Below are 16,546 nucleotides of genomic sequence, written 5' to 3'. Positions count from 1 at the left end.
ACAGGTTGAGCCATGCTCGAGTTATCAGGAGTTTACTGTATAATATGTGTACATTGGCTTGTCAATCTGTTGCGTACACACAATTCCCACTCCCTAACTAAGGAGGTGCGGATTCCTGACCAGTGGAATCCACAAGACATGGCGGCTCGGTATTTAACCATAAATAATGGAAACCGCGGCCACATTTCTTGCCGTAACCAAGCGCTGCACGGTTTATAATGCTAATAATCCTTGCATTTGATATAGCGCATTATCACGTCATTGAGATGCCTCGAAGCCCTTCACAGAGTATATGTAAAGTGGATTGTCTGTGTATTTTGCGCACAGCGATGTCCCACAAACAGTAATGGATTGAGTGACCCAATTTTTTGGAGGGATTATCACCCCCGGAAAGTGATCCTACAACCGGATCAGTAAACAGAAGCGTTTGCATGGAGTAAGGGAACTTGTGTTATCGAGTTATCAGGAGAAACCTAAGGTTTTGCCCCACTCGGGAATCACACCGGGTCCTCTCGCTTGCAAGGCGAGCAGGCTCACCACTACCCTACAGGACTTTTTGAGAACGTGCCACTTCAATGAGGTTTAAACCGCTGCTAAATAAGGTGACTATGTTGGGTTTCGTTCCAGATTGTAAATGCCTCTAAAGTATTGGATGAAGTGCCCCTGGGAGAGGAGGTGGAGCTGGACTGGAGGCACTCCCGTTGGCAACGCTACCTGGGAGAATCCGACGACGAGGACTTTGTGAGCTCTGCAGGTAACAGGCTGAGCATCGCCTGGACTCAGGCTGGGTTCCATCTTTATCTGTTCCACTCGTAAGGGAAGGAAGAGAGATTAGCGATGTGATGCGATAATTATCCCATGGACCAAAAGTGTGGCTGAAACGTGACCTTGACCACTGCATTGGGGACTCAAAGCTGCTAAACACACTCCCCCGCCCCTCCCCCTAGGACTTGGGGGGAATAGTTGAGTTCATTCCCGCTTAAGTATTGTTGCTGTGTGTCCTTTAAGCGTGAGAGAAGTGGAGATTGCCTATATTCCTGGCCGTGGGATCAGTGTGTGATAATTAGCACGTTGCACATTGCTTTTTTTTCTCTTTCTCGTTGTATTGAAATTTTATATTTCCTGTTTTAGCTTATTTTCCTTTAGTGGGTAAAGACCCTGAGCTGTGCTGTATAGGGCCAAACCCACTGCAAAACTGAAGTTTGGGCCATGACCCCCACCGCTGCAACATTGCCCAGCTCCGCCACTGCCTCTCCCCTCAGGCCCCTGAGACCTTCATCCACTCATTCATCACATCTCGGCTTGGCTACACCAACTCTCTGCTTGTCGGCCTTCCCAACTCTTCCCTCCACAAGCTGCAATTCACCCAGAACTCTGCAGCTCGTGACCTTTCCCTTTCCAGGCTTCGTGACTTCATCACCCGCTACCCTCGCCCGGCTCCACTGGCTCCCCATCCCCCAGAGCATAGGGTTCAAAATCCTCATCCTCACCTCCAAGGCCCTCCATGACCTTGCCCCTCCCTACCTCTGTGACCTGCTGACCCCGTATCAACCTGTCTGCTCCCTCTGCTCAGCAGCTTCTGGCCTGCTCCACGTCCCCATCGGCGATCGGGCCTTCAGCCTTACTGCCCCACCCTTTGGAACGCCATCCACAGTCCCTTCACCTCCTCCATCCCTTGCCCCCTTTCAGGCACATCTCAAAACCCCTCCTCTTCAACCGTGCCTTTGGTCACCCACCCTCCCTGCCCTCCACCCCTCCTGATCCCAACTCCCAGCTCAGGTTCAAATCCCTGACAGTCCAGCGCTTTGGGATGTCCTCCCGACGTAAAATGCGCTGTGTAAATGTCATTTGTTGTTGTTATTATCTGCTTAGTTAGCTGGTCTCCTCTGGTGAAATATTTAGGATAATGCAATTGGCCAAGCTGTCCTCTCTAGCTTATCATGAGATATGGTGGGTGGACATCAGCTGTGGGTAGAATTGAGCTTGAATAGTTCACAGATAATTAGACAAGAAGATTATCCGTGGTTGGAGGCGCTATTTTGTGCTCCTGAAACAATATTCCAGAGCTGGAGTCTATGGTAGGGGTAGAGGGAAGGGAGAGAATTGTCTAATAAAAAATCACACCAAAATATTAAACTCTTGTACCGACGCCAAGCCTAACCTGGTTGGTTTCTGTTCCCTTTCCTTTCTGCAGAGGGAAGTGCAGACCGTGAAGAAAGCAGTGGAGTTTCACCGGAGCCAGGCACCATTTCCAAAGGGCAAACAGGTAAGGAGGCTTATTTAGGCTCTTGTCTGTCTTTTGGACGTAGACTCGATTGAAAAGAAGGCAATTGATCCATTGAATGGCCCACTGATGTGAAGTCCAGCGCCTTGCGACATCCTCCCGACGTGAAAGACGCTGCGTAAATGTAATTTATTGTTGTTGAGTGTGAAAAGGGCAGCAAAAGAGAGGAGGAAATGTAGACGACTTTGTTTTGGTCAACCTGTCACAAGTCTAACACAAGCCAAACCCATCATCGTGTTTAAGAATTTCCAAACCAAGCTGAGAATTGAGTGCAGCTCCACCCCCAACATGGAAACTCCAGAGATAGATTAATTGTTGGAATGGAATGCGCTCTCGCTCCCTGGAGGGACACATCCTGCTTACCTAATTCCAAAGAGTATTAGGCGCAGGTTCGAGACTTTTTAAGTAAAAGGATGATCAGACAGGCAACACAAGCAGCGAAGGAAGAACCTACAGAAGATTTCCAAAAGAAACTAGACAACAACATGATCCTGAGTTACTAAATTTAGAGGCAGATACATCAAAGGAACCTTGTGGGGAATTGCAGATGGTCAGTGCTGGACAGTCTACTCCTGCCTGACGTTGTTGCTACTTTTTATCTTTTTACTTTTTCGTACATAGGTTGTATTGGGGTGTAACTGGGTGCTGGGTGTGGGGACAGGGTGCTAGAGTGGTTGGTGAGTGTTGGTTGCTATTTTTAATGTGCATTTAATATAGCACCTTATCACGTCACGTTCTCAAAGTGCTTAGCAGAGGGAGTTGCTTTAAAGTGTCATGAATGTTATGAGGATATGTCATAAGCAGAATGCCTCAAGTATCCAGGGGGCTGCAAAGGGCAGAGCCAGAGATGACGATCAAGTCAAGCAGACTGAGAAAGGTTTGGATTCTTTGTTTGTAGATGGGCCACATTCCACCACTCACTGCTGGGAGACTGCTGCTCTCCCTCTGCTGGCTGGAAGGTACATTTGGTCCATCTCCAAACAAATTGCTAATAGACATTGGCCCACGGCAGAGCTCCTAATTTGGCACTAAATGTGGTCTGTGACTCAGAGCGATGTGTCAGTAATTCTTTACTATGGACATCATCGCCCATCAGATTCCGCTGGCTGTCAGGAGAGAGAAAAAGAGCAAAAATTTGAATTAATTGGCCGTTCCAATTTATGAAAAGTGCTGGATTATTCAGAACAGCTACAAGAGATTCACTTTATTAATGGGTTGAAATTACAGGTTCACAGATGTCAGCCTGACCCATTGGTAGCAATGTTGCCTCTGAATAACAAGGTTGTGGGTTCAAGCTCCAGACACTGGGACTTTGAGCTCTTGGTCCTGGCTGAGGCTGCAGTGCAGTGCTGGGGTGTGCTGCGTTGCTGGAGATGCTGTTCTTTGGATGAGACATTAAACTGAGGTCCTGTTCAGGTAAACGTTAAAGACCTCATGACACAATTTGAAAAAAAGATTTCTTTCTGATGTGCTGGGGAAACAGTCCCCAAGATTAAATTGGTCATTCATTTCGTGGCTGTTTGTGGGACATTGCTGTGTACAAAATTGCTGTTGTATTCAGCAGCAAAATACAGTTGCCACAGTTTACAGTACATCCTGGGAAGAGTTTTTAAGACGTTTAAATGACGTGACCAGATGCTATATTGAAAGCTTCATGATCAAAACAAATCCTGTGTTCATCAGGCACCTCAGAAGGTGAGAGGGGAATGTAATTCTGACCTTTATAACACCTCACTGCTTGGTTTCCATAAAAGAAAAAAAACATACTTCCTCCAGATAAGCGTAGATTGTGTTTCCAACTCTCGGTCATAAATCACAGCGAATACAAGAGGATTAGATCCATTTACTGGAACCATTCCAGCCTCCACTGACTCTCAGCAGGAACACACCATGTTTCACTGATCTAGAAAATCCAACTGTCTCACTTACTATGTTTCTGTCTCATAAATGTATTTTCTCATCCATCTTCCCTTTCCATATTCTCTCAGTTGAATTGTTGGGTTTAACAAAATGAGAAATGTCAATGTTGTGGGGAACGCACTAGCTTCCTACTTTTTACATCTATGACAGCTGTACGCACTGTTAGGTCCATGCAGCCCTGCGATCTGCCTTAAATCTAACACCCAAGAGTTTTTTTCTCCCCAGTTGGGTGTCTGATACATGTGGAAACCCATCACCGTGCTTAAGAGTATCCAAAACAAGCTGAGATTTCCATGCATCCCTTAGATCGTTGGAACCGAATGTGCACTCTCTCCCTTGAGGGACGCATTCTGCTTACCTAATTCCGGAGAGTATTAGGCCCATGTTGGCTTGGGGACCCCAGAGTCTGTGTTGGGGTAACTGCTGGAGTCTAACCAGCTAAAACTGCACATCTTGCCATTAATATTGCTGTCTGGCAAGCTTTCCCACTACTTGTCCAGCTAGGACCACCCTACTCATTAGGACTTTGGTATGCAAATGATTTACATTTATACTCTACAGTATCTTTCATCTAAATGAAACATGTGGAGTTGCTTCACAGAACTGATGAGATCAATCAGATTCATTAGAAATTAAGTGAATATTTTTAACGCCTTCCATGCGGGGTAACGTGTTGGAGCGCTAAACAGTGGTGAAGCTTGATGCCAAGCCAGGGAGAGAGTGGATGAGGAATCTCTTCAGGTGTGAAGATGGGCAAGGAGGGTTTAACACTGGATAACTGGGAGAAAAAATACCTTTCTTTGAAAAACAACTTGCATGTGTCTGATATCCTCAGTTCTGTCCCTAACCATCCTGGATGTCAGCCTACGATCTTATCTTTGAGTCAGAAGGATTGGGTTCAAGTCCTGCATTGGGACTTTGAAATCACACAACCTTGGCTGAAACTCCATTATAATAATAATCCTTGCATTTGATATAACGCCTTATCACGTATTCGAGACGTCTCAAAGCACCTCACAGAATATATGGTAAAGTGAATTATTGGCTACAGTTTGTGGGTGAAACATTACAGTGTTGGGAGAGTGTTGCATTGTTAGTGGTGCTATCCTTTGCATGAGACATTGAACCAATGTCCTGCCTATTCAAGTGGATGCCAGAGATCCTATGGCATTATTTGAAAAGAATAAGGAGGCCAACAATCTCCAGATAAAATTGATCATTAGCTTCATGGCTGTCCATGGAACATTGCAAATTGGCTGCTGCATTTACCTACAAAATGCACATACGCAACAACTTACAATAAACTTCATGAAGCATTTTGATTCCTCTTGACGTGAAAGGCCCTAAATCAAAGCAAAGATTATAATAATTTCTGGCTTCTGAGAGTGAAATTACGAATTATCACCTTTTTATTATGCAATGATGTTAAGCGTCCGCCTCACATGGGCAGCGGCTCTGAGCAGAAAAATTGGCCAGAAAGTTGTGGTTTTTCACAGTCCAGGTTCGGTCACAGATTTTTGAGATGTTCTGGATGAGGTTGATTTGCAGACAATAACCACTTGAGCCAAGGTGTTTGGAAATCTTGGCTTATCTCTTGGGACTATTCTGCAGAGACTATTCAGGCAACAGCTGTTGAAACATAATCCTGATTTACTGTGGCACGCTTTTTACAGAACTCTCAAAATACACTGCATGGAAATAGAAGTGTTTTCAGCCCAGTGGTTCATTTCACTTTGGCTTAATATAGTTGTCTTTCCAGTTGAGGTATTACACTCCGAGGCAGTTTCAAACAAAGTTAAAATGGGCACGTGATTAATGTTAGCATGGATGGAATGACATTGAGGCTTTACTCAATTTTGTTACATTTTGGTAGAAAGGTTCCCAAATATCCACATAATGTGGCTGAGTAATGGGACTTCCAAGATCCTCATGCTCGTTTTTCACATCCCTTCATGCCCTGGCACCTCCCTACCTCTCCGACCTGGTTATCCCCCAACCCACTACCTCCTCTCGACTGGCTCCAGCCTTCTGCGTGTCCCTCGCACCTTCCATTCCGCCATCAGCGGCTGCACTTTCAGCCACTATGAAACTCTGGAACACTCTTCCTCTATCCCTCTGCTCTGCCTTCCTTCTCCATCCCCGGTGCCCAAAGGCCTTCCTCTTTGACCCTGCCTACAATCATGCATCCCCCACCTCCCCCTGGCTCGGTGTCGCACTCCACCATGATCAAGCTCTCTGGGACGCTTGTTGTTGTTGACTTGCACTGACTCACAACACCTGAATTCTACAGAGTGAAGTGTGAAGTTGCTATTGCCCTGTGTGTGTGGGCAGGTGAAAGCTTCTCTAGTGCAGGGATTAGTGGCTGGGGGAGGAGAGAAAGTTTCCCCGAATGCAATCTTGCGCTGGTTGACTCCACAGTCATCAACTGTGACAGCAAACTGGAGACATTCGCAGCCTCTGTTATAGCATCGTGTCCAACTGTCTGCAGCTTAGGGTTTGGATATGTTTGGACATAGCGTTGTGATGATCTCAGACCTTCACACGGGCAAGGCCGGTACAGCTTTATTTTTGCCGCTTTCTCTACTGGGACAGCAGGACTGGAGCCCGTGTGTGTTTCTCATTCCCAGGCCACTATACACAGAGGCTTTTCACATTTTCCCTGCCGGTGTTTGGGCAGGAGTGATCTAATTATATCTTTAATGATTCTTCACCGAGGTGTAATTGCGACAGTAACATCATGAGCCAGTCATGCCAGGTCCATGACATTTCATTACAGAATTGGAGCTCTTATAAGTGGAGGCAACGAACAATCTGAATCCAGTGTTAGATGCTGAGAAAAGCATCCCTTTTACACTGGGAGATGGCTTGCTCCCCGAGGACAAGAGCAGGATTACAGTGAAGCCTTTGGGGGACAAGATGCTCCTACAGCAGTTGCCTGTTTGAGGAGGTGGAAGGCGAGAGGGAAGCAAATGCAAGATCACTTGTGACTTAAGTAATGTGATGACGCATTGATGTCCGCATATTGGCTGCCGTGTTTTGCCCACAAATATACAGTCAATTCACTTTACAGTATGTTCTCTGAAGCGCTTTGAGACGTTTCAACGTTGTGATAAGGCGCTATATCAATTGCAAGGATTATCATTATCATCATCATACGAGGTGTGATTGCCAGAGCAGGATTTTTGCTCAATCATTTTCTCAGCATCCAGTGTACTAAACTGCCTATGTATTAAATCCATTTCTGATCAATTACTGTATCTTTTGAAGTGCACTGCGACACTTATGTTTTACATGAAAGACTTTATAAATAGTGTAATTGTTGCATTTCATATCAAATCTCAAAGGGTAAGTGGAGAAGTTTCCTTCTTAGTGAAATCTCCAACACTGTTTGAAATGAGAAGAATAGACAGTGGCTGTGAATTCCATGGGAATCTCTGCTCAAACACCAGCTCCTTCCTGAGCGGAGTTCCCACGGATTAGACAAACCCAACTCCTGTAACTCCCATAAAGGCTGTGCTGATTGTTACGTTCAGATCCCATGCATCAAGATTTTAAAGCTTAAAATTTCCAGGCTATTCAGCTAAGTGTTAGCTTGCATGTATTTTATTAGATGTAGATTATCTCGTTAGCCTTAGGTTCAGAACTATACTTTACGTAAAGTTCACTTCAGTTAATTCGTAATTATAAAATTGCTTGTGGCTTCATGTAATTATTTGATTTTGTATTACGTTGACTGCAAAGAAGTAAAGAAGAGGCAGTAACTGGCTATTAAAGCTCTGTTGTTGTTCATGTGCTTGTTATGTACAGTAAATTCCTGATAACTTTACATCACTCAATTCCACGACTGTTTGTGGGACTTTGCTGTGCGCGATCAGCACAAAAGTCATAAAAGTCAATTCAATTTACAGTACATTCTGTGAAGTGCTTTGAGACGTCTTGAAGCCATGATAAGACCCTGTATCAAATGCAAGGATTAGTATTATTATTATAACTTGTCATTCCGAGGAAAATGGGCTCAGTGACGAGTTATCAGGAGTGCCGAATTAGGCACATTATAAATACACAAATAAATGACAGGATATTGACAGCATGGGTGACTTAAGTGTTAGTGACAAGTTAAGCCAGGGTTGAGTTATCAGGAATTTACTGTATCTGGCTGTCACTTCTGCATTGAGACTTTTGACTCCATTTGGATTCATTTTAAATTGGTTTTATTGTCTTATTTCGCGATGGAATTGTTTTCCAATTACATCTCTTCCCCTGAAGTTGCCTGTCGTTTGTGTGTAGTGACTTGCTTATCAGGTGCCCTGCAAGGCTGTACAATGAGTGATGCTAGGATTCGGACTGGGACATAGTGGAGCCGAGTCTAATCAGATCGTCCACCGTGTTCAATGGTTCCACAGACTATTGCAGATAATTTCTGGTTGTGATACTGATTACCAGACACGTGTACTGGCAATTGGCTGGAACATTTTTTTTGCTCTCTTATCACAGACACCTGACAGCCTGCACTCATGATAAGCAAGCAGCCAGAATGTGTGTGGGGGGGGGGTAGGGTTGGTCTTTGACCGACTACCTGAGTCTCATCTGAAAGACAGCACCTCCCGACAATGCAGCTCCCCCCAGCTCTGCGCTGGACTGTTGTGTCCAGAGTCCTGAGGTTTCCCCCATTGCCTTCCCATTAATATCTGCATAGTTTCCCCCACTCAACTGCTGGATCTGCAGGAGATATTAATTTCAGCACTGACTTTGGGATGGATTGGCAGTGCATCAAAAAGAACATTGTTCAGATAAATATTGACAATATCTTCCCCTTTTGAGCGATTTCTTCACACCTCGGGTAAATGATATCATCAGCTGTTTTTTTCTGGGACGTGTCAGGCTATGTTGCGCCTGAGTGGCTCTGAGATGATCACCTCTGATGATCACCAGTTGCTGTTACAGGGCGACACCCGTTCGAAGTCGCCCTAGTCTAACACGTCCCGGCTTCCTGTGGACTCTGCCCCCACCCTTTGGAACTCCAAGCCACAGTCCCTTCACCTCGCCCCCTCCCTTGCCTCCTTCAAGACCCGTTTCAAGACCCTCTTCTTCGACTGCGCCTTTGGTCACCCTCCTACCCCTGCGCTCCACCTCTCCTGATCCCGACCCCTAGTTTGGGTCCAATTCCCTGACTGTCCAGCGCTTTGGGACATCCTCCCGACGTGAAAGGTGCCGTGTAAATGTTATTTATTGTTGTGATGTGAATGGTGAGTTTGAATGTAACAGTTTGAGCTGCTGGAGCCAGCGCAGCACACTCCGATAGCAAATGGCATTTTCCTTGTCATTTTCATTTTATTCAAGTCGCACGTTATTATTTCTGAAAATCAATCTAATTTCCAAAACAAGGAGAACAAAATTCAGTCGGACGTAGTTTTAATTGCTTCAAAACTTTTGAGTTGCTGCGCGCGTTATCCTGACCTGTACCTTCCAGAAGATATTGTGTTGTGTAACCATCAAATCCCCAGCCTCTTCGTTATCAGTAAATCAGAGTGGAATGGCTCCTCTGGGCCGATCTGTATAATGAAACTGAAAGACGGGGTGTTTATGGCTGATAACTACTGACTGTAGGCAGTTCAGTGTTAATTGCTGTGAGATTGGGCCTTGGGGAAACAGGTTTAGAATTTCCTGGCTTTGCTTGCAGAGAGATCTTTGACTGAGTGGTAGCCTCTCCAGGCTCTGCTGGGAGCAATCTGGTCTCTGGGTCAAAGGTTGTGGATTCAATCACAGATGGAGACTTGAGAATTGTAAATGGCACTGCATTATTTAAGAAGGGAGGGACCTGTCAACTTCACTTCAGTTGTGGGGAAGTTACTGGAATCTCTTATCAGGGACAGAGTGACTGAGCACGTGAAAAGTAGGAGCTAATCAAAGAGAGTCAGCGAGAATTTGGGAAGAGTTAGGTCAAATCTAATCTTGTGAGGAGGCCACTAACATGGTGGATAAGAGAATGTCTGTGGATGTCGTCCACGTGGACTTCCAGAGGCATTTGATGAGGTTCCGCACAACAGGTTATTAGCGAAAATAAAAGCACATGGAACGGGATGTAACCTTGTGACGTGGCTTGGTAATTGGTTGGGAGCAGGAAACAGAGTAGGGACGAAAGGAACGTTTTCTGATTGGTGGGATGTGATGAGTGGTGTTCCCCCGGGGTCTGTACCGGGGCCTCAGCTTTTCACCATAAATATATGGATGAAGGAATAGAGAGTTTTAAATTTGCACAATATTAGGAGGTACAGTAAATTGTGTAGATGGGAGCAGAAATATACAAAGGAACTAAGATTAAGTGAGTGGGCAAAACTGTGGCAAATGGAATTCAATGTGGGGAAGTATGAGGTCATCCACTATGGATCCAAAAATAGTAAAACAGAATATTTTCTAATTGGTGAGAAACTAAGAACTGTGGGAGAGCAAAGGGATTTGGGTGTTCATGTACACAACTCACTAAAAACAAGATCACAGGTACAAAAAGTTATCAAAACAGCTAATGGGATGTTGGCCTTTATCTCAAAGGGCCTGGAATATAAAGGAGAGGAAATGATGCTTCAACTGTATAGAGCCTTAGTCAGACCCCATCTGGAGACTGCGTTCAGTTTTGGGCACCACACCTCGGGAAGAATATATCGGCTCTAGAGGGGGTGCAGCACAAATTCACCAGAATAATACCAGGGCTTAGCCTGGAGTCCTGTAGCTCAGTGGTTAGAGCACTCGCTTTGCAAGCGAGAGACCTGAGTTCAATTCCAGGCAGAGGGCGAAACCTTGGGCAAGTTTCCTTACTCCACACAGAGCCTAATAATAATCCCTCCAAAAAAAAAAAACCAACAATAATTAAATCGGTCATTTTCAATCTACGACTGTTTGTGGGACATTGCTGTGCGCAATTGGCCGCCGCCTTCGCCCACAAATATACAGTCAATTCACTTTACAGTATATTCTGTGAAGCGCTTTGGGACGTCTAGAAGACGTGAAAAGGGCTATATCAAATGCAAGGATTATTATTATTATTAAGGGTTAAATTATGAGGGCGGGTTGCATAACCTTGGTCTTTATTCCCCTGAATTTAGAAGGCTGAGGGGTGATCTGATTGAGGTTTTTAAAATAATAAAAGGATTTGACAGGGTAAATACAGAGAAACTATTTCCTCTGGTGGGGAATCCAGAACGGGGCATAATCCTAAAATTAGAGCCAGGCCATTTAGGAGTGAAATCAGGAAGCAGGTTCTCACCCAAAAGGGAGAGGAACTCGGGAACTTTCTCCCCCCAGAAGGTTGTGGATGCTGGGATCCAGTCACATTTTCAAGATGGAAGTAGATAGATATTTGTTAGGTCCGGGTATTAAGGGATGTGGGACAAAGGCAGATAACTGGTCTTGAGTTACAGATCAGACATGATCTTATAGAATAGCAGAACAGGCTTCAGGGGCTGAAAGGCCTAATCCTGTTTCCATGTTTCTGTGTTTTGAGCCACTGTGACATGATCAGGCAGCACATAATGTACGTGTGGACAGAGTATTTGCCAGTTTCCTGCTAGGACTATCTGCTAAGACTACATTTTAGGATTTGGCTTGCAGGGTTATAAGGTGCTGAGTGAAAAGAATCGCAGCACCAGTTTGTAGTCTGGATCTGCAAGTCAACCTCGTCAGTAACTTCACAGTTACCGGTGGCATCCAGTACATGTGTTCAGTAGAGCCTAAATCTGGTGTCTAAGAATCCAGGGTAATGACAGACTGTAACAGCAGTTGGGTGCTTGTCCACCATTTTCCCCGACAGCTCGTGGATAAAGAACGTGAGTCAATGTCCCGGTGATAGTCCGGAGGAAAGGTGGGACTAGCTGGCTGGCCTGTGTGCAACTGCAGTCAATTAAAAATAGACATGAAACTTGAAATAAATTGAATGCACACAGGAACAGGAAGAATTTGGGCGATTTGTAATTTCCTTGATTTAATCTCAGTTTTACAGCTGCCTTGGAATTGTTGATAAAGGCTTTCTGTACACACAAATATACTTGGTTTCCCTGCAAGTTTGCCATGTCCAGGCAGGGGACACGGAGAGGGTTGGGAAACAGAACACTGATATCAAAAAAAAAAGGCCTGTGAAGTTTCAGATAGTTTTAGCTCAGAGAGCTGTGAATGCCGCCGTGTGGAAGGCCTCGGTTTATCTCACTATCAATCAAGTTAGTTTGAGTTGTCATGATGTGGACAGTAAAGTTCGCTCCCGGCACGAGCAGCGCACAGGAAGTGATGTGGACAGAGGCCCGAAGACCTGAGAGTCGGCCATTTTTTAGCCCGGGAACAGCTGGTGGGTGGTTTGAAGCAAGGTAACCATTTTGTATGTTCGTGTAAGTAAATGTCAGGGTGACGCACCGTCAGTGAAGCACATTAGGATGGGTTCTGTTGCCGTTCCTCGCTCAAACTCTCCACCGTGATCTTCTCAAACTCGACGCAGCTCCTGTAATTCCCACCAGAGAATGTGGCCAATGATTAGTTACCAACCGAGACAGCTTCAGGATAACCCGAATCCTTACAAACCTTCTTTATGAACTCAGTGTGCAGGAAGTTATAATAATATAATATTCCTTACATTTGATATAGCGCCTTATCACTTTGTTGTGAGGCGTCTCAAACGCTTCACAAAACATATTGTAAAGTGAATTGACTGCATATTTTGTGGCCGAAACACAGCAGCCAATTGCACACAGCAGTGTCTCACAAACAGTCATGGAATTGAGAGACAAAATAAGTTTTTTAGGGATTATTACCGCGGAACGTGTCCGCTGATCGACTAACAGCCGGGTTTCGTACTTACTGCTGGGTAAACAGAGGCGTGTGGAGTAAGGAAACTTGTCTAAGGTTTTGCTCTGCCTCGGAATCGAACCCAGGTCCTCTCCCTTGTGAGGCCACTACACTACAGGACTGACTCCTTGTCAAAAAAAAGTTAGACAAAAGTTTAAAAAAGTTAAACTCTCTACGTTGGAGTCCTGTAGCTCAGTGGTTGGAGCACTCGCCTCGCAAGCGAGAGGACCTGGGTTCGATTCCCGGGCAGGGCAAAACATTGGGCAAATTTCCTTCATGTGCCTCTGTTTACCGAGTAGTAAGTAGAAAGCTGGTTGTTAGCTGGTGGCGGAGGTAATAATCTCTTCAGGTTTTTTAAAAAAAAAATAATTTGGCCACTCAATCCACAACTATTTGTGGGACACTGCAATGCGCAATTGGCTGCGACGTTTCGTCCACAGAGCATAGAGTCACTACACTTGACAGTATATTCTGTGAAGCGCTTTAAGACATCTCAAAGGCATGATGAGGTTCAAGCAAATGTAAGTATTATTATTACAGCGATAGTCTTGCCAGAGTTAGGATGGGAAACCAATGATTCAGAGTTGAAAAAGACAAAGGTTTTGTTTGCAGTTTGCCTTTTATGTGCTGGTGATATGGTTTTATCTTCCAGCCAAAGATAATTCCATACGGTCGGGGGGGGTTAGGTGTCAGGACTCTGCTTTCCTGTGATAAAACACAACCAGTTTCAACCAGTTTCCTGAAATTGTGTAATTGTGAATTTGTGTAATCTTTTCTAATTTTGACAGAAAAAACAATATAACCTCCTTCCCTCTCCCCCCCCCACACCCCCCAACACACAGTCTATGTTTTCAGCCCAATGAACAAGCGCATCAGTAGAATAAAGATTGGATGACATAATTGTATTGCATCAACAGCACCATCTTGCATTTATATAGCACCCTCACGTAGAGTAACATCTCGGAGCGATTGTGCTAGACACTGAGCCGGGGGTGTTGTGGCCCGGTCCAAGAGGTAGGTCTTTAGATAGCTTTTGAAGGTAGAAAAACAGAAAGGAACAAGATTGAGGGCTTGAGGGAGGGAGTTCCTAAGAGTGGAGGCTCAGGGGCAAGCATTGCGTTGTTTCAGTTTATAACAGCAACGAGATTACATTTGTATAGCGCCTTTCACGTCAAGAGGACGTCCCAAGGCGCTAGACAGTGTGCAGCATTTTAGACCGGAGCTGGGATTGTGGGGGGAGAAGGGAGGGAGGTGACCAATGGTATGGTCGAAGAGGAGGGTTTTGAGGCGGTTTAGGGCTTTGAGGAGGACATGTTAAGATCCTAGCAGACTTCCCACAATCCGTACTGGCTTGAATTGATAAGAAAACTCTTAAGAGTCTCTGCGTTTTTATCTTTTTCTTGTAAGTTCAAACACACACTGTAAGTTCGAGCCTGCAGTTAGGTTCTGAGTAAAACCATCATGTGAAACAATGCTGAAAGTGCAATAAACATAAATATGAAATGTTGGCATGATATAAAAGGGGAGCCAGGGATTTGACAGGTTCAAAACCACCCATCAGCCAGCAAATCAGATATTACATTTGATGGCGGGCAACAGGAACAATTGGGGTGTATTTTTTTCTCACAAGCAGCTGGAAATCCATCTATTCACATGGGTTCAGGGGAAGAGAATGGGCCTTAGCTTTGCTTTGCTAGCACCTGGCAACAGGCCATTCACCATCCATTTGCCTGATGGGACCAGCAGCAGATCAGGGATCGGCATTCCGACCGGATTCCAGCCTCAGGAAGCACACATGCCGCCCTGACACCCGGGTTCCTGCAATGCTGGGAAGGAGGAAGAAATTGTTCAATTTATTTCTGGATAAACTTATTTTTAAAGCGGAAATGTAGGATTGTTTCAGGGAAGCTATCAGGGGAACAGCCGAGGCAAATGGGGTTTCCTCCTGGGTCTCTCACTCGCTGACTGTGATTTGGCTTGAAATTGGTCACTGGTGTTACTAATTGGTGTGTGAGACTCATTGTGTTCAGGATATTTTAACTTTCAATACTAATCTTCTTTTCCTTATTCCCTTGTTTCAATTTTGCTGTTTAAATCTAATCTCCCCTTCTTGTCCCCGCCCTTGTGTGTGTGTGTATGCATGCGTGTGCGTGTACCTGTGTGTGTGCGTACATGTGTTTGTGTGTGCGTACATGTGTTTGTATGTGTGCGTGTATGTGTGTGCGTGTGTATCTCTCTCTCTCTCGCTCTGTCTTTCCCTATCTCAATCTTTAATTTTTCTTCTCTTCCCTTTTGCTCGCTTGCACACTCGCTCACTCCCTTCCCGCGCGCGCTCTTTCTCTTCCCACACAAGCTTGTTTTCTCTTTCTCTTCTTGCACATTTGCTCTCTCTTCCACACTCACTCTCTCACACACGTGCCCTTGCTCTCTGCTTTCCACATCTGTCCAACGTCTCTTCTCTCTATCCAATGTCTCTTCTCTCTCCCCTCTCTCTCTTTTTGTCTCCCCTCTGTGGGTTCTGCAGCTTTTCTTCCAATGATTCCACCTCCAGCAGGAATGACCAGTGTGTCCGAGTCTCCTCGTAAGTAGCCTTGGCCTGACCGTGTGCAGTGCTACAGCATGACCTGACGTGTGAACACTCACTCTTGTTAAAGCTAATGTTGATGCTCGTCCCTGTTCAGTCAGTGTAATGTGGCATGTAAAGAGTGGTTTGGAAAATGCCCTCGACCTGTAGACTTTATCCTCTTTGACTGAATGTTATTCCCGATGGTTTTAAACGATAAACTCTTCAGTGCCGGGGTGTCTCACAGCATGGATTTACTGTGAATCCACATGCGTTGCCTGACTGATGCAATTTATACTTTGATGTTTTTCATCCATCAATGACAAGATCAGCCCATTTGATATCATTTTTCTAGAATACACACCCCAGTGTCCTCCCAACACAGCCTACAGACCTCAACCCACCCTGCCTTGGGATGTCCTCCCTCCCGATGTATGTCGATCTGCCCTCCTTATCCTCTCTGTGCCTCTGAGTCGCTTACACAGACGGTCTAGGAGGAGTTTTTCTCTCTCTCTCCGTCCCTGTATAAAATGGCGGCCGTGTCTCTCTCCGCTTCACACGACACGCTCTTCTCCTGTCCGGCTGCTGCGCCTGTGCCAACCCCTCACCAGGTGTCACCAGTCGTTTCACTGGAACCTCCTGACCAGTTCATGCTGGTTCTCCCTCCCATTGGAAACCAGCCCGAGATGAGAAGGTTGGGGTGGGGGGGTGGGGGGTTGGGTGCTGCAGCCACATTCCTTCTGCCAGGATACACCAAGTGTGATGACTTAGTGTAAAATCATCAGCTAACACACCCTCCCCGGCCACTGGTTCCAGTTGCCGATTACCTTTTGGGTAAATAAACGCCCCATGTCTGAAATCGTCCTTTGCTGCCAACCCTAACCCTGTGTCCATCTGTTCTGCTGTCTTGGTGCATGAGACCGTATATAATAGACATCGCCCCAGGACACAAT

The 16,546-nt window shown here is 45.4% G+C and overlaps 1 protein-coding gene across 1 annotated transcript in view; it reads left to right on the top strand.

Annotated features, from left to right (window-relative positions):
- The window catches only part of hspg2 (heparan sulfate proteoglycan 2), a 197,386-nt gene that overhangs the window by 49,485 nt on the left and 131,355 nt on the right, over nt 1-16,546 (top strand). Inside the window, exons 2-3 of the mRNA XM_042343774.1 lie at nt 628-754; nt 2,195-2,266. Of these exons, the coding sequence (XP_042199708.1) occupies nt 628-754; nt 2,195-2,266 (199 nt within the window). The remainder of the gene's footprint in view (nt 1-627; nt 755-2,194; nt 2,267-16,546) is intronic.

The sequence above is a fragment of the Callorhinchus milii genome, unplaced genomic scaffold (genome assembly GCF_018977255.1).
Source record: "Callorhinchus milii isolate IMCB2004 unplaced genomic scaffold, IMCB_Cmil_1.0 Scaffold24, whole genome shotgun sequence".
Taxonomy (NCBI): Eukaryota; Metazoa; Chordata; class Chondrichthyes; order Chimaeriformes; family Callorhinchidae; genus Callorhinchus; species Callorhinchus milii.
Note: the sequence above shows the minus strand (reverse complement) of the source record. Positions and strands in the feature narration are given on the sequence as shown.